Raw genomic sequence first — 22456 nt, 5'->3', positions numbered from 1 at the left:
CTAAAAGAATCATATGGATTTACCCCTAAACTCTCAGTCCTATTCTAGCCTACTCCATTGAAAACGCCTCTTAGTGCTGCAAACCAAAAGCACAAACGTTGTGTGCTGTTCTTGAACGCAACTCACTCAATCCAAACGCAGCCCCTTGTTGCTTAGCAACCTTCACAGAAGATTGACAGCAACTTCAGAGGACTCATTCGGAGAAAACTTTCAGAAAGGCAACTTTTCCCAAGCTGGCTTCGATGAAGAACACAAACAAGTTTCACAATAACGAACAGATAGCTGGCAAGAGTGTTTTGCTCTAAGTAAGTAATTCTTGCTTTCACTTTCTGCTATGACAACGACCCCCCCCAGCTCATTAATTTGTCATTAGGCGAGTTAATTAAACGTCAACTTAACGTTAGCTAAGAGAGCACCAGCACGGTAGCGAACGTTAGAGACGTTAGGGTTACCCAAACTGCTTATAAAACCTGCATCATCCGAATGTGACAGTACCTAAATAGCGTTAACAGATAATTTTTCCATTTAGCTAAAGATTCTGGGTTTGTTTGGGGGATGTAGTTATGTCGTTTCTTTCCACAGGACTCTAAAAATTGCCTTGAAAATCGGTAATATCGGCAGCAATGCCAGATGTTGAACCCCTCAGATTCCCATCAAGGGAAGGACGTAACATTACTACTGAAACAGGTGAGAAGAGTTAACATTTTTTGACGTTAGTTAGCTAACCTTCCTCGTTTTGTTAGTAGTTAACCCTACTGTTGTAGCTAACTACTTAACTAGGTTTTGTATTTTGACTACTGTTATTTTTTAACGCGTTTTCAAATGTTTTATTTTTATTTAGTGCATCCTTTAAGGTCTAATTGCATGTTAGGTGTAATGCAGCCAGTGCTTAAGCATCTGCACAACATAGAGTGATTAAGAAGGTGAATATGTGTGAATACATGTAATTATATTTAATGATGCTGAAGAGCTATAGCTAACCAAGTAATTCAACTTGCTGTTTACATACTGGCTGTTAACACCTTCTTACTCCACCTGATTCTTTCAGTGTGTATTATTTGTCTAATCTGTTCAGCAACAGATGAGCTGTATTTTGGTCCCTCTTCCGTTTTTCCTTGACTCTGTTCTTGTATTTATCTGAATAGGTGACTTACTAGCCATTGTACTTGTACTGAACTAGCTTGCTGCGCATAGTTGGCAGAAAACTGTGATGAAGGGGCCTACTGCCCTACACATGATGAAGCTGCCAGACAACACCAAATGTCGCTGTCTTGACATTTATATACAAACACCTGGTGGTGCACGTCCCACCAAAACTTGTGACACAAAATACTGTTGTGGGTTTGTATAAACTTGGTCTTACTTTCAGCTGAATCCAGGGCCGTGTGATCCAGGATGTTGATTGGTTTTGCACATGGAAATACATTTTAGCCACGTTTCTTAATCTACGATGCAGCCTGGCATAAAAATGGCATAGGAGAATCACCTTCCTCAGATCTCACACGTTGCAGCTTAGAATAGGTCTTTAGGTTAGTTGTGCAAGGCACCCAGTGGATGTTCCTCCTAAGCACAAGATATAAATCCAGCTGCAAGAGGACATTTTGCATAATTACACAAACAAATTCCACATGAAGGCACCAACATTGGGCACAAGTGGCAATGTAGAAATTAATTTGGAAATTGGAATGACAAAAATATTAAAAATATTCTCTCCCTACTGTACATAATAGTTGTGATTCAATGTTAACTGCTAGTTGTGTGATTGTAGTTTAAGTGTATTTATGTATTGAAAGTAATGTTTGCACCAACAAAAAATTAATATCGAAATGGTGTTTAGTAATCCTAACTATAATGAATTTGTCAAACAATTATTTTTACTTGTGAATGAGCATGGCATGTTTTTGTAATACGAAATAGATGATTGTCCAAAAGTCCCTATTTTCTCAGACATTGGTATGTGGGATTGCAATCTGCGCCAATGTTTTCCCACATTTTTCAGCCAGATGGCGTCCTTTCACCACCAAGAATTGTTCTCTTGGGTTTGTCTTGAGATGTTCAAATCAGTGGTCTTTGCTCTTTTCACTGATGCTTCTAATATATTGCAGTATCAGTGCAACTAGAATAAAAGGGAAAAGAAAGAATCAGAGAGCATCTTTCACAGCCAAATACTGCTTTGTAATTACTTTTCAAAATAAATTTAATGAAGAAGGATTACATTTTCTTCCAATATAAATCAGTTTTATGCTTTTTTTTTCCTTTAGGGATCAGGATTCATCAATGTGCAATTTTTTTTTCAATTTCAGGGGCATTATGTCATTAAAAAAAACTGTAGTTAAGATTGGCATTTTTTTCTATGAAAGCAATTGTTTTTGTGATAAATGAATTTTACTTTACAGATTTACAGATCTCAACATTTTTGTGTTTTTAAAGATGAAGCAGATCTTCAAGTCAACTGCTCTGGTAGACGTCGCACTTGTGCTTTGCTCAACAGTCCCTCACCATGTGTTGACAGTGCTATTTACCATATCCAAGAGCTGAAGATGGCTGTGGAAAATTGGTGTCAACAGGTAAACTGATGTCAGACTAGGTAAAACCCGTTGTAAGACAAATATGTTCATAGGATAAATTTTATATGTTGTATACCAGCCTGGGAAGTATCAGCCACAAAGTGATCAGGACAAGAAACACAGAAAAACTTTGAGGTATATATTTTTTACTGTTTTAATTTCCTGTTTCTTTTTGTTATGTTTCGCATGCCATAAAAAATATCTTGACTTTCACTCATTTGTAACAGATTTCAGTCCAGATATTCCGATTCTGAATCAGTGATGTCTACAGAGTTGTTTGTTGAAGGCATCGCAATTACTGTTAGAGGTGAACAATTTTTTTCCCCTTCATATATCATTAATTGATTTTTAAAAATATTTCTGAAGTATTTTATCTTAATTTTTGTTGTGTCATAAAAACGCCAACACCGGCCCCCACAGCACATAAATGTCTCAAGAAGCTCTAAATTTCTGTTTCATTCTATGCAGTTTTGGTCACATAAGTTTTGACAATAATGAAGTGCCAGTTACTGGTTCACATCTTTTTCCTCAATAACAACAAATTGAATATCATCCTACATTCACTTATGCTATTTTAATTCCTTGTTCCAGGTTTATTTTTCCCTGAGCCTACGTGTTATACCTGTATGTCAGATTATAATTATTTGTGAACATTAGTTTACTTGTCTATGCTTTTGTTTAATAAGCCTAAAGTAATATTTCACAGTACTGTATGTCAGTCATGTAAAGTTTTCCATTCTCCAGAAAGTTGTCCATTATCGCCACTATTAAAGAAAATAAATGATGTCCTTGGAGAGGTTGTGTATCTGATTGAGCGGCTGGAGGCTGATCGGCAGTATGCAGAGGAAGCACTTCACAAAGAGAAGAGAAGAAAAAGATTTCTGGAGAATGAAGTTGACAGTATTTCACTATGGAAGCAACAAGAGCATGCTTTTGTTGTCCAAAAAGGTCAGTGACGAAAAGATGCTTTATCTTCTTTTTATAGACTTGCTTTTTATGAAGTATTGGGATTGTGTCCCACATTACAATGAATATACTTCCTAATTCACTATTGCTTTTTTAGAGCATGAAGCTTGCATCAGAGACATCACTGAACTGAAGTGGCAGCTAAAATTGGAAAGAGAGAAACTTGACCAGGCCCAGGACAAATTGTCACACACTACATTGTTGAACCAGCAATTACATGAGGACATCAGCTTTGCTAAAAAACAAATACCTATTGTAAATGATAACCTGGATTTCCAAAATGACATTATAAATCAAATTGACATGGTACAAGCAGAGGTAACTTCTAAACAGATTTCTTTCTGTGTTTATATCTAAATAATTTTAATATATAGAATATGTTCAGTTTATTTAAATACATACTAATCTAATGATAAAATCAAACCCATAGCTGTGCCTCTGACCTTAATGTGTCCATGCTGAAATATGCTATGAAGTGAAGAGCAGGGTGATGGTTAAGAGTCAAAGGGATGCTCAACATGCATTGACCTGAAATCAATGCAGCTTTATGGTTGCTAAATAAAATGCATACTGACTCTGTTAAAACAAATGAAATGTTTTTTAATCATAACTTAACAAGTCAGTGACTGAGTGTTACAAACCCTGGGCTCTAATATTCAAGTGTGACTCTTTAAAACCAGACTCACAGAAAGAACAACATTAATAGATATCCTTGAGCTTTTTGGATTTGCTAAGTTTTGCCAAAGGTAAAAAGAAGTAAAAGCTTCTGCATTGGCCTGTCGTAATACCCAACTGGGATTCAGAATATTTAGTTTGTTCAGGTTGTAATGCATAATGCATTAATAAGTTTATGTTGACATTTTTTGCTAAGGAAAATGAGACTGTGTTCTTACCTTCTTACTTAGGCTAATGGAGTGTTCTCAAAAACACAAAGGAATTTGTTAATGGTTCAAACGGAATTAAAAAAGATGGAGCAGGATGCCAATGATGAAAAGCTATCTTTGGAACCTACACTATTAGCAGTGAAGAATCGGCTGGATAACAGATTGTGAGTATCTATCCTAACTGTAGTGAACATAAACAAAATTATATACTGCTTAAAAAACTGTAAGGGAACACTTAAATCACACATTAGATCTTGATCAACAAATTAGACAAGTTGAAAATCTGTAGTAATGTACATTGTTATAATTTATTCAGAACTACATGACATAACGGTCAATAGAAACAAATCAACCACCCATGAATGGCTGTATTCAAAATCATACAGAAAATTGAAAAATTGAAATTACAGGCTCATCAAAGTTGAATAATTTTTATCACAGCAACTCATAATTGTGACTCAGAAGTGCGTATGGCCCCCACGTGCCTCCATGCACTCCCAACAATGTCTGGGCATATTCCTGATTACACAGTGTCACATAGGTGCTCAAATGGATTTAGGTGAGGGGCATGTGAGGACATTCAATGGCATCAATGCCTTTGTCATCCAGGAACTGCCTACACATTCTGCCCACATGAGGCTGGCAATCGTCCAGTACCAGGAGGACCCCAGAGCCTACTGCACACACATAAGATCTACAGACACTTTCACATCTGTCACGTGCTCAGTCTGAACCTGCTCACATCTGTGAAGAGAACAGGGTGCTAATGGTAGACCTGGTGTTCTCTGGTGTATGCCAGTCGAGCTGCATGGTACTGGCCTGTCATACTAGAGGGCATTAGTCCTTCATGGCACCTTCATAGAATCTTTTTCTGACCGTTTGGTCAGAAATATGTGTGCTCTCTTGTTCCTCCTGGACAAAGAAGCAGATACCGATTCTCCTGGTATCTTCTAAATGCTCTTGAGACTGAGCTGGGAGACTCAGCAAACTGCACATATAGATATGCCATCTTTACAAGTAACTGGACAACCTGTGCAACCTGACTGGGTGACGGGTACTGCGTCATGCTACCAGTAATGACAAGGATACTAGCAAACCATGAAACTTGAGTCTGGAAGGAAGAATCAGTCAGGAAGGATGAGGACAGAGCATTTGTCTGTGGCCACCATATGCAGAAACTTTCCTTTGTTTGGGTTGTCTTGCTTTTGCCTCTCCAGTTCACCTATTGTCACTTTTCATATGCACCAAAGCAGGTGAAACTGAGTCAGTCACTTCTGCTTCCTAAAAGGACAGATTCCTGAGGTTGATGTTATACTGTTGTGATTAACTGTTCTCTTAATCATTTGAGTAATTTATATAAAACTATATAAAACCATAAACATAGCAACCAAAGCATTTGTTAAACTTATTACCAACAAATTGATATACAAAAATAATGGACTTGGCATTAACTTAACAGGAATCTTTTTAATTTGTTTGTTGATGTTGATAGAGCCAAGGCCATGTTCATATTGAGTGCCTTAAAAACTCTGAAATGGAGAGCACTTAATAATGCAGTAAATAAATAATAATAAATAATGGTTTGATTGCTGCTTTGTAAAATATTACTTGTAACATATTGTGCATCATAAGGGTCGTGATAATGTTGATATCATATCAACATCATAGCAATGCACTGTTAGTTACCATAACTTGAATACATCAACTTGATAACAATAAAACTGTTTTTCTCTCCAGGGATGATTTAAACCAGTTGAAGATGCTTAATAAAGGTCTGTGTGCTGAAATACAGGATACTGAAAAGACAGTTGCTCTTACACAAGAAAAGTGTGCAACCATAACACAGCGTATTCATGAAATGATGGAGCTCAAGAAAACCGAAGAAGACAGAGTAACTGATATTGTCTATATTTTTCATTTTTATTTTTCCCAAAAAGGTAACTTTTAACAGCATGCAAAATTGGCCAAATTCACATTTTTCCTTTTTTCTTTTTCTTTTTTTTTTTTTTTGCAGATTTTCAATTTGAAACTTCAAATTGAGGACAAAATCCAAAAAAATAACAAACTAGAAGGGAAACTAAGTGCATTACAGCAAGACTTTTTGAAAAGTGTAAGTATTGTCATTTTTGCATATAAATAAATAAACATCTCTTCAATATGTTGGTACCGCTTTTGCTACTTATGTGTATCTTGATAGATTGGGTAGAGAAAGCATTTAACTGCCAAGGTTAGATAGAAATCTCAATTGAGCTATGGATGCTAATGTTTCAGTCTTTGATACTGCAAGGTATTTTGGATAAGTGCATCCATTCTGTGGTGTACTGTATGTTGCGTTATCCACAGAAGCTTAATGGGGAAGCAAAGGTTTCCTGCATAGAAGAGCAGCTCCATTCAAAACTCAATGCTTTTGGAGCACTCTGTAAAGAAAACATGGAGAATGAACAGAATGAAGAAGACTACAAGAAAAGAATTTCTGAAAGGTACAATGTCAAAGCAGTGGAAAAACCTACAACATCTTTTATTGGATACTACAGTAGTAGTGCACAAGTGAGTTTATCATTTGTTTACTTTGTGATTTTTTTGTTAGTGAGAAAGCAGTGAAACAGATGCGTGAGGAAAAAAAGCTGATGCTCCAGAAAATTATTGACTATGATGAGCAGTGGGAAAAGGCCAAGGAGGAAGTGACCCAAGTTGTAGCCCAGCACAGTGTCACCCAGGCTAAGCTTCAAGAGCAGGAGCAGCTGACCCTCATGGAAGAACACAGGACCAGGGTCAGTGACAACATAGTTACATGTTCAATGTACAGTCCAGACAAGTATTTGGACAGTTACACATTTTTTATTCTTCATGCTCTGTGCTTAAACACATTTAAGTTGAAAAAAAAATCTATACTATATTGAAGTGCTGAACCTCAGCTTTATTTTGTATAATTTACATCTGGTTACTAAATATTTTTTGGGCAGCTGTGTTGTTTCAGGTTTTGTTCACACAAACACACAACATTTGGCTGTGTAGAGCTGAAATTGAGGTGGAGTTGTCCGACTGTCTAAGAGGTGACCATGCAAGTAAAGATAAGATAATACTTAGACATAAGGTGCCAACAGGAAAACTAGAAAATAGCAAATGACCTGGTAGCCTGAGGGGCCTTAGAAGTCTTGTAGATGACCACAGAAAAATTGCATAGTAAAGAGAAATCTCTTCAGATTTCAGAAGCAGAAAGAATGCTCTCCAGAATGCCTGACAGAGGTGCAGACCTTGTTAAGCCTCAAAAGCACAGAGGGCAGGTTGCTGTTTGCGAGAGCATAGTGGAAGAATCTAGCAGAGTTCAAGAAGATGTGCGTGTCACGGTTCAGTCACGTGATCTCAATTTGACTGAGCTATATTCTGCTTACAAGAGAAACTATACAACAAGCTGAAACTGGCTGTAGTGAAAACAAATGATTTGATAATCAAAGCTGAAACTTGGCACTCTAATGTGATATCCATTATTTTATCTCTAATTGAACATGTTGAAGCACAGAACTTGAACAACAAAATGAACAAAATGTCTAACTGTCTAAGTACTTGTGGTCTGGGCAATGTACTTCATGAGCCACATTTTTTATAAAAAAATATGTAAATACCAACTGCTTTCCTCAGTGTTGTTCAGTGAACTTTATATGCTCAACAGAAAAAGATTGAAAGCCTACGGAAAGATCTGACAGGTCAGATGACTGCAATGGAACTACTGAAGGTAAATTCATGGGGTCCTTGAGGGTCTTCCAGTGAGCAAAACCTAACAACCAAATTTTGATAAAAAACAAAGATTTAAATGAAATTTTCAAAATATGTCACTATTTTTGTAAACGTTCAGCTTCTATTGAATACTGGGATTGTATAAGCTTATTGCTGTGTTTTGGAGACGTAAAGCTTCACAAAGCACAAACTATAAAAACAGCATTATAAGTTTCATAAGGATAGTTTTAAATGCATAGGTATATTCAGTTGCATAATTTTGTATGTCTCCCATTATTGTTTTTACTCCCTGTTTGTGATTTAAGACTTCAAAATAATGATATTCTACCTTTTATTTTTCTGTTGGATCAGGGTCAATACACAAATGTTGAAGAAGAACTGAAACAACACCAAAGGAGCTCAGCGCTGGCTAATCAAATACTTAAAAAAGAATTTGAAGATATATTTTCAGCGACAGAAGCTCTGGAGTCAAAAATTGAGGTATTGATAAACTTAATAATAATTTATATTAGTCTGAAGATAATTTAATATAAAACCAAATTTCTAAATCTTTGAGTCTTTGAGGCTTTTTCTTTTTTTGTATAGAATATCAAGAAATTGAGAGAAACTTTGGAAAAGACTCAGTCTGAGCACAGGAATACATTAGTCCACCTTGAGAGAGAGAAAAAACTCAAACATGGCCAACTGAAAGCTGCTCAGGTAAGAAAAGGAAAAGTTGAGGGTTGCATAAAGCAATTCTTGAGTCAAAGAACAAGCTGCAAAGTCAGGTTTACTCAGTAAAGCTCATTGAGCAGCAAGCTTGTCGCAGCTATTTATCATGTCATTTTTTTGTTAAAGTAATGTTCAAAGCACTTTCAGCAAATGTGGTTACCTTACTTTTTGTTTGTAGGATTTACACACTGCCATGATAAAGAGATATGATACCACTTTGGACAGGATCAATGAACTTACAAAGAAGAGCAAAGAATCCAGAGATGCTTCAGACAAAATGGAAAAAATAGCAGAAAGTATGCCAGACCTCATAGCAGAACTTCAGTAAGTTTACCTGTCTTTTCATTTTTTCACAGGCAACACTGAATATATAGTATATTTTAGGGTTCAGGAAAGGACTATGATGACAGAGAACACTATGGAGAAAACTCAACTATTTTCAAAGAAATAACCATTTTAATAAAAGTGTTGCATTTTTAATTTAAACTATTGTCTATTTTTTTCTAAAAGGTTGAGTATATCTAAAATAAATTTAACATGCTTTGAGTAATTATAATAATAATTTTATAAAAGTATAATAGCAATTTATGTGTTTGATTTGTCCCTCCAGAAGTGACTTTAATGTGGTGGATTTCAAAAACAAATCAGCTGCTCTCATAATGAGCACCTTGCAGTCTGATATTAATAACTGCCAACAACGAACACAGCGATCCATGCAGACACACACTGCTCTTGTTACAGCAAGAAAAATGAAAACAGAAGATACCAAGGTAACACAATGTTGTTCAGTATAACTCTGTAAGTACATGACTTTTTGTGTCAATTGCTGTGAAATCAGAGACAAGCTGTAAAAAACATCTCATTGTTTATTTGTTTGTGGATTAGTGTCAGCACATTGCTTGTCACAATACTTCCCTTAAGATGCAGAGGAAAGAGCTGTGTGCAATTAAAATTACAAGCCATGGTCAATCTTGTTTAAGTGCTTTTCCCACAAATGACAACTCACTGTTGTTATAGTCTTTTGTCTGGACAAATTTGATGATGCGTGTCGTGGTGATATGCCGTGCCTATTTTGTTACCTGTAGGCCAACATTTTCAATAGCAATTTCATTGTAAGCGTACAGTACACAATATCAAATAAGCATATAATCTGGACTTTTTTATATTAATGTCAGAAATAGGCTCTTATAAAAACATAAAGATTCTGTGCACAAAATGGCATTTATTTGAACACTCCTTTGTAAGAGAAACCCCTATTTATTGTAAGGTTTTCATCTGCAGGATTATCAGCCCCAGCCAGAGCCTCTTTGCTGATGGGGGTTTCACATGGCTTATCTAATGTGAAATCGCCATGTGGTATATAGTTTCATTAAACGGTGATCAAGAATGCATTAGTTCAAAACAAGAAAAGGCAATGGAGCTTAAGCCGCCATGCATCCAAGTGCAGCAACTTTAAAGAAGTTGTTGGCGTGAGACAATTTAAGAATTAGAAGTCTTCCTCATAGACACAACTCCCATTAGCCAGATAAAAGTTAGCCATGCAAAAAAGGGTTTAGTCTTTTCACTTGACGAAAGAAGATGATATAACAACAATACTCCTCACCAAATAAAAAGATCAGAGAGAGTCTGAAGTTCTAAGGAAATTGGTCACTTTAATCACTGGCACCAATATAAAGCACACATAATGTCTACATTAGCATAACATAATAAGAAGAGTGTGCATTCAGAAATCACAGTGCATGAAGCAGAATGGTGAAACACTTTCAAATATGAGATTTTTTATAAGGATGCTGACCCAGTACTATACTCTCATATGCTCCTGTAGGGTGCAGCTCCTCTTTTAAACAGAATCTTACACAGGTTAGTATAACAGCGTAATGAGGGGTTGTATAAGGTTGTATTAAATACAACCTGCAGATGGTTATTTTTAAAGACACAAATGCAGTGTTGAGTGTATCAAGGTGAAATAGGTTCACTGGTTAGAAATCTGTGGTCATCTCTGTTCAACCCATACACATCTGAAAGGATTTTGGTTTTCAGATATGCACCTATTTTTTGATTTGATGAAGGCTTGGCGTTTGGCGAGGACAAAGTAAACAATGCAAACTGCCGACGTTATCAGTTTCTTATGGGCAATGAAGTGTAATTTGTTCCATTTACACTTCACAACAGCATCAGATGGGCTTTGTCAGTGCTGCATGGAGTAATTAAACCTGAAATCAATAGCAGGCATTTGTCATGTTTACAGCCCCTCTTTCTGCTGGGTTAAACTCATCACTTTAGTGCTGTTCTGTTTTACTGCAGAGACACACTTCATTATGTCTGCAGGTAGAGTTGAGATATTCACCAGCCACATATCCAGTACTTGGGAAACATTGTTCAAATGAAAAGGGGACGCGCAGAGAGACACATACTCACTGAGATTTATTTGCTTGATTTCTCAGAAAGAGTCCATTGTTGTACGCATGCTATTTATATTGCCTTCATTAACAGCACAAACACAGAATCCATATATGTATTGTATTGTATGCACACATAGCAGATTAGTAGTACAATTAAATTGTCTTATAAATGGGTCAGTGTAGTGTTACTGTGCAGTATGGGCAGTTCTGTATATTGACTCATATACAGTATAATGTCTTTTTTGGGTCTGTACATGGCAGATTGTGAAAACACTGATCTATTTGATTATTCGGTATGTATTTACATCTTTACTGTACATCATGCTGCGTCAGCAGTTCTGCTGGCATAGATGTAGTCTCCCACAGTACAAACCTATTGGTGAAATGGTCATCATATCTACGCAAAGCCATCAGTGAACACTTATTGCTACAAATGTAAAATTCATGTTTAATTGTAAAAGAAACCTGGTTCCAGTCCATTTTTAGAAACTGTTGTCAGGGATGTACCAGTGAGTTAGAGTACCACAATTACTCTTGACCCAAGGTCCATGCAGTAAGGTATGGAGAGTACATTTTTGGGAAAAAGAGAAAGCTTATATTAGCATAGCATTGAATTGATGATTGATTCTGAGGTATCAGAAATACAGTAGCAAGAGTATTGATCTGAGGCTGACCTTACACCTGCTTTTGCCTTGTGGTTATTTAATAGGTACTGTAAACACATAATTTACCTTCACAGTTTTACCTAAATCTTTTGCTTTCATGTGTGTAGGAAGCACTAAATATTGCAATGGAGGAAAACAGGCGACTGCCCAATGAGTACGAAAGTCTGAAGAAGATCCTCATGGAGGCTAAATCAGAGGAAGTGTTTGCATTGAGCAAGAAAAACCACATGCATAAATGTTTTCAATATTACACACAGGTAAGGTAATTGTAACTTTTAACTATATTTTGATTATTTTATCATGTTTGTCTCATTTTTATTTTATGTTTAATAACCTAAGATTCCTGCTGTAATCATATGTTCTATTCCCTTTATGTTTTAGTTCATGCTGTTCTACTTAGCACTAGATACAGTACAGTAACTCATCTTTGCATGGGCAGTAATTTTAAGGTTTTAGCTTGGCAACCAGTGAGGAGGTTATGAAGCAATCTAATAATGATGAGATATCTTGAGTGGAGGAGGATGATAGATGTGACATAATGTAATGATAGCTATGTAGTTTTGCCACCAAGGGGAGTAAAGGAAGAGGTTGATGGTACATGTAAATAGTATAACTTCTACGTCTTCCTGATTATACTTTTTGTACTGTGGTCAGAGGTGAAATTTATCATTGTGTTACAAATTTGCCTCTGCTCACCACAGCAGTTAGTTAGGGATCTGCTGCAAACTGGTTAGGCTCGTATAAGTGTGCCCTCATTACTAAAAGAGCACCAGAGATCTTGACTAGTTGAAAAAGGCAACTCAGCAGCATTTACTATTCAGTCTTTATTGTTTTTGACACTGTTTAACTGAAACAGAATTACACTTGATGACCATAACTCCAGGAAGAAGACACATTGCTTCGGCAATAAAAAATACATATTATTTGTTCCAAAAATGACTAATACCTTTACTTGAGCAATTCCTCATCTAACTGCATGAATGTTATCAAGTGAAAAATGCATGCAAAAATAAAATCCTGTGGACAGGATTTTCCACGCTCATGATCAAAGCCTGATTTTCTTTTACTCTGGATTCAGCCTTCACCATTTTTGTTTGTTTCAACTCTACACTTCTGCAACAGCATCCTCTCAACTAGTATTTTAAGCCTAAATTTAGTGTTTATATGAAGCTTATAAACAACAATCTTGTTGAACTATAAATGCAAACCTATCACGTTGAATCTGATTTAAGTTTCCAGCTTTATTTATAATGTTTTCCTTTTATGTGAGTGTTAGTTAATCAATTTCTTTGTAACTGGAGGCAACAGGGTAAATGTATTTAACATTGCTAGGATCATATAGACCAGAACATTAGTGTGAGCATGCATGTATATACAGGCCATAATCTCATTTATTGTATTTAACTGAGGGACACATTAAAGGCCATCTCTAAAATATGCTTTAAAAATAATCTTGACAGCATGCATTACAGAAATACAGATGAAGAAACAAGTTTAAAACAACCTTCAGTATGAGAGGATGAGACTAGAAAGCACATAGAAAGCATCTAAAACAAGGAAAGCTCTTACAAATAATATTGGGAATTGGGAATTAAAACTTGTAATTTGAACTTATCCAAGCCTTTGCAGGAGAGTCCATGGCTGATATTCACTTGTTAAAATGCAGGGTGGGTGTTTGAAGCTGAAACTATGAACTTTACAACTGCACTGGTGGAGCATTATGTTGAAAGGTGGTCCAGGAAAGAATATAACTATCTACATGTATACAAGCACTGCACTTAAGTGTAATTTTGAGGCACTTATACATTACTGGAGAAACTTATAATTTGAATGCTACCACATTTATTTAAAAGCTTATCTTATTGTTTACTTTCCAGATTAAGATTTACATACAATACAAAAAAATATGATGATGATGTATAATAATAATTTCAACTACCCTACAGTATATAAAATAGTTAAAATGAGATCGATTTGGACCAGCTACAACAGTAGAATGCTACTTACACATTAATGCTTCAGCAATAATAATTGGATAGGATAAAAAAATATACAAATACCTACGTACTTTAATTTACTTGACATTTTAGCATCGTCATCAGCATTTTTTAATAGCAGAGTTTGGAGAGCTCAATTAAGCACATAGTTTTAGTGTTATACAAAACTCAATGATAACAGGTGTGATAAAGGAGAATACTGTGTATTACTTAAAACAAAGATTATATCTTTAACTGAATTTGAGATACAGATGATTTAACTAAACTGAAGTTATATACAGCCCCATTATGTTGGTAGTGGAAGCAGTGGAACCATTTAATAATTATTGTTTTTTAAAGACAATGTGTCAGTATCTATGTTGACGTTAGAGTATCATGTCATCTAAATTTAAGTAACTACATTACATGTGCAAATAAATATACAATGTTTTCCTATGTAAATAGAAAAAAATGCATGATTCTGATAGCACTTCACATTATACACCTCTTATAAAAGCTCTCTTGAATGTACTGTACATGTAAGAATTGCTTTGTTTATATGGAGACTTGCAGCTCTTGGGTTTTAACAGGGTAAACCATAAAGAGCATTCTTGTTATTGTCTTTCCTTCAGGAGCTGATGACTGAGCTAATTCGCTTTAGTTTTCAATGCACTGGGGAACACATTGCCAAGCAATGATAAGCTTTGTAGGAAGAGTAGAGAGATGGAGGGGAAAGAAAAGCAATGGCATCTATCAGAATTTAAACCCCTTTGCTTGAAACTGTGTTCAAATAATAAAGCAAGCAGCATGTCTTTCCAAGAGACTAGGAATAATTTCTGGTTTCAGTGGGGGGTTCATGACTCTGTGTGTATGTGTAAAATATGTCTTGAGGGGATTGGTATAAAGTTAAACTGGGTGAAGTAGAAATATTTTACTCATCAGCTTTGCAGTCACAGAGTTTGCCTCGGCTAGAACAAAACTGCTGAAGCATTTAGAGAAAATTAACCCCCCATCCTGGCAGCCAGATGTGACTGGATTCTGATGAGTGCACACGAGTGGGCAGAGAAACCAAGAGACTGTGAAATTCCTGTCAGGCCCGTGTACTGCAGAATGGGCTATTGACTGCTTTCTCTATTCCCCTCCATCATTCTTCTTGAACACTGCCATTAATTTCCTCTCCTGCCTTACCAATTCCTTTTCTCTGCCTTCTCTCCCCCTAGCTCTCTTTGTTGCAGAAGAGGATGCACAAAGCTTTGGTGAAATACTTCGAACAACGCAGCCTCTATAGCCAGGCTGAACTGGACCGGTGCCAGGCTCTTTCTCAAGAGACCAACCAGAAAATAAAAACAGCCCAGGTATTTGTACATATACATGTAAATCAGGCTGGAAAACTGCACAAACTGTCACCATTCATTTATATGTTAAATCCCTTTATTCAACTTTTATCCCAGTCTAGGTGTTCTACCGGATGGTAGCGTATTCCTTTGCATACTACAGTAACTCCATGTTATGCTTGGCATTGTTTAAGCCTCATTCGGTTAGTCAGTTGCCTTGTGTCTTCTTTGCCAAGCAAGGGCAGCCAGGCAAACATCCACCAAGGCTTTGTGCTTTTTTACTATGGTAGAGTTAAAGACACCACTTTTGCCTTACAGTCTATACATTCACTCATCAGATCCCAGACTGATATGATGGATGATGTGTCTGCTAGATTGCCTATGCAGTGACCCCATGACTGAGGCTAGCTCTGCCTCTCTGGATAACTCTATATACACAACACACTGTGTTGGGGCAGATTGCATTAACATTTGAGCCTGTTTCCTGTTTACCAGAAGCATTTTTGACTTTGCATCCAATTCTTAGTGAGTTCATTAGACCACATGGAAGATATCTGTGCCACAGTGTCTTCTTTGTGAGAAGAATAACCTTCTGTCTGTCTTGCAGAAGAGTAGCACCATATTCTGCAAGGTTGAGGAGTAAGGCTCTTCAATTAGAGGATAATCGGTGTCTAATCTGTGCTGTGATTTGAGATGAGGTCAAAGCGGACAGAGGGACAGTGATGAATCTTTATGAAATGTCCTGTCCAACATTACTGCAGAGCAGGTGGCATGCAACCAAACTATGGATCACTTTCTCCCATTTTACTTCTTTACCTTAACAGTAGGACATCCCATATCCCTAATTAGCCATGTTTGTCAGTTGCATTTTGATCGTTTTTTTGTTGGTTAATGTGTTGTTAGCCAAAATTCAAATTCAGCTGATTTCATCAGATAGGAGGCAAAGCATGCTAACATTTGATTGGAGATTTTCCAGGGGAGAACCTAGTGAAAATACTAAGTAGTTTCCTTTTCACTTCCTCCTCCTATGACTGCTGACATGTTTTTTGATGGGTCTGGTCCAGACATTACAGGAAGCAGCCATGTCTCAGCAGCCCAGCCTCAAAAGGCCCCAGCAGATCACAGCTCAAGGCAGGGAGGAGTGGGGCACAGGGGGAGGAGCTATCAGGGAGCTGCAGAGTGTGAAGGACAAAAGAGCTGGTGTATTCAAGCGCACCACACCGTCACCCATCACAGCTCAGCACAGGGTCCATCAGAGCAGGCAGCACTCACTTTAAACTGGCTTTTCCTGAACAGTCCAGCTCAGTCCAAAAACTACACACAGAGAACACACAATCAGAAAACACACATCTAAATAACCTAAATGTTAAGATGTTGCATGTGTATCAAGAAATTCACTGACAGAATACAGATAGTAAGAATGCACCAGCTAAATTGCGTAGGTGAGAACTAAACAAAAAAGAATCAGTTGCCAGCTTATAAGAAATAAATAGAACAGACAGAAGTTGTAACTGGAGTTAAACCAGGTTGAATCCTGATGATGCTTGTACTAGTCCATCATGTCCACTTAACCAAACAAGCAGAACATAAGTGAGGTCAGGTTAGCGCTTTCATGGTTAAGGCAAGCTTGAATCAGAAGCCAAATGGTAGTTTGCACAAAAGTAGCTTGAGGGGGAGGAAGTCCAGGGAACCCTAGGGTGGGCGGGTGTGAGCGGGTAGGGGTGGGAATGGAGAGGCTGTCATCCTGTTACACTCCTGCCAGAACTGGCAGTTCAGCTTTGTGTTCTGCGAGTTTACACTAGGGATGGCATAATTGACAATGGCTAACAGCGGAGAGCAGTGCAGAGCCTTGTTGAATGGCCAGTAATGATTGGAGCGGACGCCCACTGCCCCAGTCCCAGGGGACAGTAATCCAAGATCCTGTTTCTGATATAATTGTTAGTCAGAGAATTTCTGCATGGCTAGGCCGGTTCAGATTCCCAAGCTGGTTGACAGTGCCAGGCAGTTTAATAGAAAAACTGGATGCTGAGGTTTTTAAAACAGAAGAGCACTGAACCTGGACATGGTTCACCAGGAGCCTCTTGTTCTCTTCCCCACAAAAATAAGAGTAAGATGGTAACTTTACACTCACAATTGTAGACCCATCAGCTGTGTGTGAGATGCACAGAGTGTTCACAAAAACAGTATTTTCTTAATTAGTCTCTTTTCATTTATTCTGTTTGTCCTTTTTTCAACAGGAGGGCTTGTCAAAAGAAATTCAGCTCATCTCAGCGTTCCTGACAGATGACTCTACTACCACTGATGATGCTGAGGTGAACAAACAAGCCAATCCAGATGCTGCTGTATCGAATGAGTAGATGCCTTCAGTTCAGATAGCAGTGTAATTGGACATTCACCTGTACCAGACAACTTACTTACCCTAGCACGCTTCACTATACCCCCCTCTTTACTTGCAGCAAATCCATAACAATGAAACAGGTGACTTTCATGCTGCTGTCAGGACTGATCTAATTTTAGCTGGGTGAATGATTGCAATTGGCTTTGCCTCATCAGATAATTAATCTATGTCACCATTAATTGGAAAAGAGAATAATTACAGGCAGTGTTGACAGAAATTCTACGCTTCTCCAGATTCCAAGATCTAATTACAACTAGTGAAACCCTGTGACCTTAACTAGCACTTAGTACACCTTAGCCACCTTGATCATACCCATGTGAAGACCACTCTGGGAAGTCCCTGTTTTTGTGATCACACCCCATACTCTCTTCACTCTCTGAAAGCTGTCTCTCTCAATCACTTTTCAATATTCAATCTTAATTTTGTGGAAGTTTAGCATTTTCAATGAGCTGGAGATGAATGATTAATGAATAAATTTAAATGCTTCATTTTGTCCATGGATCATTAGTTAAGTCCTTTGTGGGAAGGACCTGAGAAAGGAGTGAAAATTATTGAGACATTAGCCTGAAGCAATCCAGGGGTAAATAGTGTGCACAAAAGGATGTTGTGTGCGCACTATCCACTGGCTTTCTAAAGAACCCTGGGGAAACACTGTTTTCAATTTGGAATCTTAAGTGAATCACATTTAGTACTTGTAGAAAATTGATTTTGTTTCATGTCATACTCCATGTCATACTAATGGTACACATCACTAATGTTTGCTCCATAAGAATTAAAGTTAAGTAAAAATGTTTCAGTATAAACAATATTGTCTGAATATATCAGGCTTATTAAATATTTAATAATTAAAAATTGGAATTACTTATTAATGCTGGTCAAATAACTATTAAAAATGGCACATCCTGAGATAAAGTCTGCCATTATAATGGGTCGGATATACAGGGTCGATTTTTTTAGACTGCTTCTTAGAGATATGTGTTGCCCTCTCCTGTCTGTGTCTGCACGATAGAGATGCTGTTGTTTTGTTGATACATAGAATGCCTCTCCTACTAGTGGAGACAGAAGGGGGCAGTGTGAACACAACAGCCTTAGACAGACTACAACAAGGTCAGTGTCAAGTATTTTAACAGGACCATTTCCATCTTGAATTAAGGATCATTATTATTCAGTCAATTGGAATATTTTTGGCAAAAGAATATATAAAATCAAAAATTTTGTCCAACCCTTTATAGTCTCTTTTATCCACAAAAAGTGAATTAATAAAGTTATATCTGTAGATTACAGATACTACATATTGTACAGTGAGAAACACACACCAACACAGTACTTTTTATCGACTACTTGCAAAGCCAGGATGCCACTAGATCTCCAAAAGCACCTTGAGGAGAAAAATGTTCAGTCCATGTCATATTCCTTACCGACTATATGGCAATACCTCATAGGAAAGTGCCTCCCTAACACATTTATCTACTCTCCTTGCATCTAATCAATCCCCTAAATAAATGAAAGTGAGCCACAACTAGATGTCATCACATTTATCTGCAGGCATGCCTCAAAGTGCACGCACCTAAACGGGGCTACCGTAAAGAGGGTGAACTGTGGAAATACTGATGGGGACTATTTGACAGTTGAAATGTATTTTCTTTCGTGCTAGACACTTGTTTGTGTGGTGAGGATGGAATATACAGTGCAGCCGTCACTGTGTTGTATTCTCTGATACATAAAAGCTGGTTTAAAAGTTTTTTTTTTATGTAGACTAGTATAAAGCACATTTTGCAAGAGACGTTGAGAAAATCTGATTTACAGGCAGTGTGATTCCCATTTTCAGGCTGGCACTACCATGCAGACGAAGGGTCCGTTTCATTTGGATTCACTTCAGTGATCACTTCTGATCATTGACGCGAAGCCAAGTGAATCAGAGCAACGTTCTGTCTTCTCCAGCTAACCAAAATTCTGTTTTGAGATCTTTTTAAATCCAGTAAAATGGAGGTGTCCAGTTAAACCGTCCCATCTTTGTTCATGAGCAAGTGGAGAGTTGAACCATGGAGCTGATGGAGTCAAGGAAAGAATGTGAGTGGAGAGAGGTGCTACTGTGTCTAAAATATCAATGAGGGAGATGCTGCCAAGTTTTGGAGCACACAAGAGGAAACAGGTCTTCTGTTAACATAGAGTGGACCAGTCTTTCTCTTCTTGCTTTTCTGCACTGCTACATGTGGTAGCTGCTATTATACAAAAACTTAGTTATTTTATTTTTAACTAAATAATTTCAAACATTGTTTATTGCCTTTTCAGTGTAGTATTCATACACTGCAGTAGGTTATTAAGCAGTATGTTTCTTTAAAGTTTAAGTTACTAAAGCATCTGTCATTCAGTCATACTGTACGACTTAACAATACACTGGAACTGTGTGTTTGCCCAGGTGAGTCTTTAATGTGGAACTCCGTAGAAAATATGCCAAACAAATTCGTCAGTATAACAATACATGTTCCTTGTGTTTCCACACTCATTTGATTTCTAAGATATTTATCTTAACAGCATAATAATTTGTGAAAGTCTTTGACATTTGTGGCTAGCTAGCATGATAATAAATCCATGGCTTGGAACATTTTTTAGTTAATTAGAGTCAATCAATCCAAACTTTGCTCACTTACCGGTGTGAAACCGGAGTATAATGAGCAGAAATCAGCTTGGTGATTGGAAAACACAAATTACAGCTGTTAAAGAGAAACTCATCCACTTTTCTTCTGTTGATGCCAATGCCTGCTGCGAGGATTTAAAATTAGCATGGCATTCCTTTAATGGATGTTGGGAGAATGTGCTCCTCTATAATTAAAAAACCTGTTAATATCCTTGTAGGCTAAAATAAGAGGGGTTAGTATGATTACATGACAACTCTTTAAAGGGACATATTGGTCTGTTGACTGTTAAACCAAACAAATATTCATTTAATTTTGTTTTATCATAAGAGCAATGCTTGTTTCTGTTGCAAAAATATACATCTAAATTACCTAACTCTGCTTACATGTGGTATATGCTATTTATATAACACTACAGGTTTTGTTAGTGTTTATCTGTATTATGAGCAAATGAAGTAATACTACATAATGGTGTGTGAAGTGGTCAGTACAGCTGTTTTAGTAAGATTGTGGCATATTAATGACCCCATTGATATATATAGTCATGGTTACATTCATATTATTCTTGGCATATTCCATGCACCTTACATTCATGGTGTAATGATGTGAGTAATAACCTGGTGATGTTAACAGCACAGTACAATAGGACCTTTATCTGATCTAGGCTCCCAGATAGTAGAATAATATGACCCAGCTGCTAGTGGCCACTATGTATATGACCTCACTGCTGGGTGTAATTTTCTCTCAAGAGCTCTTGGAAAGGGAGAGCTTATGTTGTTGAGCTCATGTCGTCAGGGCTGGTAACAGCAGCTTGCCATTGTATTAATTATTGTCAGGGAATCCAAGGGGTGTAGATAATACAGAATGCACTGGTTGGTCCCATTTGTTTCACTTGTCAGTGGAGTGAATAATTGGGAGTGCTGACCATATTAGACACAGAATTTCTAAAAGATATGACTCCAACAGTTGCAACACAAAAGTATGGCTAGAAAATTAAAAAGCTTAATGTCTGAGAATTTCAAATCAGTATGGAATAATTTGCTGGCTTCCCATTGCCAAAGAAATTTACTGAAGTTTAACTCTGACGACAATAATACAGAATCATAGGGAAACATGCAGTTTAGATTAGTATACTATATTATACTAAATTAAACTTATTGTATTTTATGTTTAATTTGTCACAGAGACATTAGACATAGTATGTCAGCAGTAAGGAATCTATTTTTGTGAACATCCAACACGAATAAGTGTGAGATATTTTATAACCTAATTAATTTTTCTTTAAAGGTTTGACAACTTTGATACAGTTTGAGTAGAAGTGGGTTGCTAATACAAAGGAGCTCATCTTGAAATTCTCCCATGGAATAACTATCAGTCCTGCTACAGCAGCTTCAGCGTCCCTAGGTGACCGCGCCACTGAGCCCATGCTCGCTCCGTCGCACCCCACTCCACGCCTGCTGCCACCCTGAAGGTAGATGCATCACACTGGGGAAACTGTGCAACAGCGGCCTCTCTCCCTCCTGCCCCCAAACCTTCTCAATGGCACAGTGGCCTCCTGCGGCCCCTATGTCTCTAGGTCTCCTCTACAGCCCCTGTCCCAATAGCCCAGACTCACCCTCAGGTGAGACTCCATACCGCCTCCATGTCTCCTCCCACCTGAACTACACAACTGGTATCCTTTTGTTATTTGAGAATGCCACACACACATGTACTGTACACACACACACACACACACACTCCTGTGCTCACTCTGGAGGGGACACCGCCTGTTCCTTTCTGCTCACCTCCCGGCTGCTGGCTGACTCTCTGAGCCGTATCTGTGGTGGCTACGCCATGTGTGGGGATCTAGGGGTTTAAAACAGCAGGTCTCCCATACTCCCTGAATAGCAAATATAAGTGCTTCCAATCTATTACACAATGGACATTTTATGAATCATCTCTGACTAAGTTTGATTTGACATGACAAGTATGTGATAATCAGTCCCTATATAAAAATAGACGTGTATTTAATCAAGTATCTGTGCAAATTCATCACAATAAATTAAATCAGCTATTAGAAATGTTGCCCTTTAACTGACCCTTTCACTTTCACAACTATATATATATATATATATATTTATATATAAAACCTGTGCTGCAAGTTAACCCATTTGTTCCTCACATGTTGAAACTAGTCTCTGGA

At 37.4% G+C, this 22456-nt stretch overlaps 1 protein-coding gene across 3 annotated transcripts; it reads left to right on the top strand.

The window, feature by feature from the left end:
• Positions 1-176: 176 nt before the first annotated feature.
• Positions 177-22330, top strand: ccdc178 (coiled-coil domain containing 178). 3 transcript variants are annotated; one of them, XM_026313607.1, is made up of 21 exons: positions 177-305; positions 583-687; positions 2431-2567; positions 2647-2702; positions 2795-2874; positions 3312-3515; positions 3631-3851; positions 4439-4581; positions 6155-6308; positions 6432-6527; positions 6761-6897; positions 7005-7188; positions 8088-8150; positions 8504-8632; positions 8738-8851; positions 9042-9187; positions 9474-9633; positions 12038-12187; positions 15127-15261; positions 17478-17552; positions 21562-22330. In XM_026313607.1, exons 2-21 carry the CDS (start codon positions 624-626, stop codon positions 21565-21567), a joined length of 2454 nt encoding a protein of 817 aa, XP_026169392.1. In that variant the 5' UTR covers positions 177-305; positions 583-623; the 3' UTR covers positions 21568-22330. The 3 variants fall into 3 exon arrangements, with proteins under 3 accessions (XP_026169392.1, XP_026169391.1, XP_026169393.1); XM_026313606.1 differs by lacking the exon at positions 21562-22330 and having other exon boundaries at positions 17478-18362; XM_026313608.1 differs by lacking the exons at positions 177-305; positions 583-687; positions 2647-2702; positions 21562-22330 and having other exon boundaries at positions 2435-2567; positions 17478-18361.
• Positions 22331-22456: the final 126 nt, after the last annotated feature.

This window comes from Mastacembelus armatus, chromosome 17, assembly GCF_900324485.2.
Source record: "Mastacembelus armatus chromosome 17, fMasArm1.2, whole genome shotgun sequence".
Taxonomy (NCBI): domain Eukaryota; kingdom Metazoa; phylum Chordata; class Actinopteri; order Synbranchiformes; family Mastacembelidae; genus Mastacembelus; species Mastacembelus armatus.
Note: the sequence above shows the minus strand (reverse complement) of the source record. Positions and strands in the feature narration are given on the sequence as shown.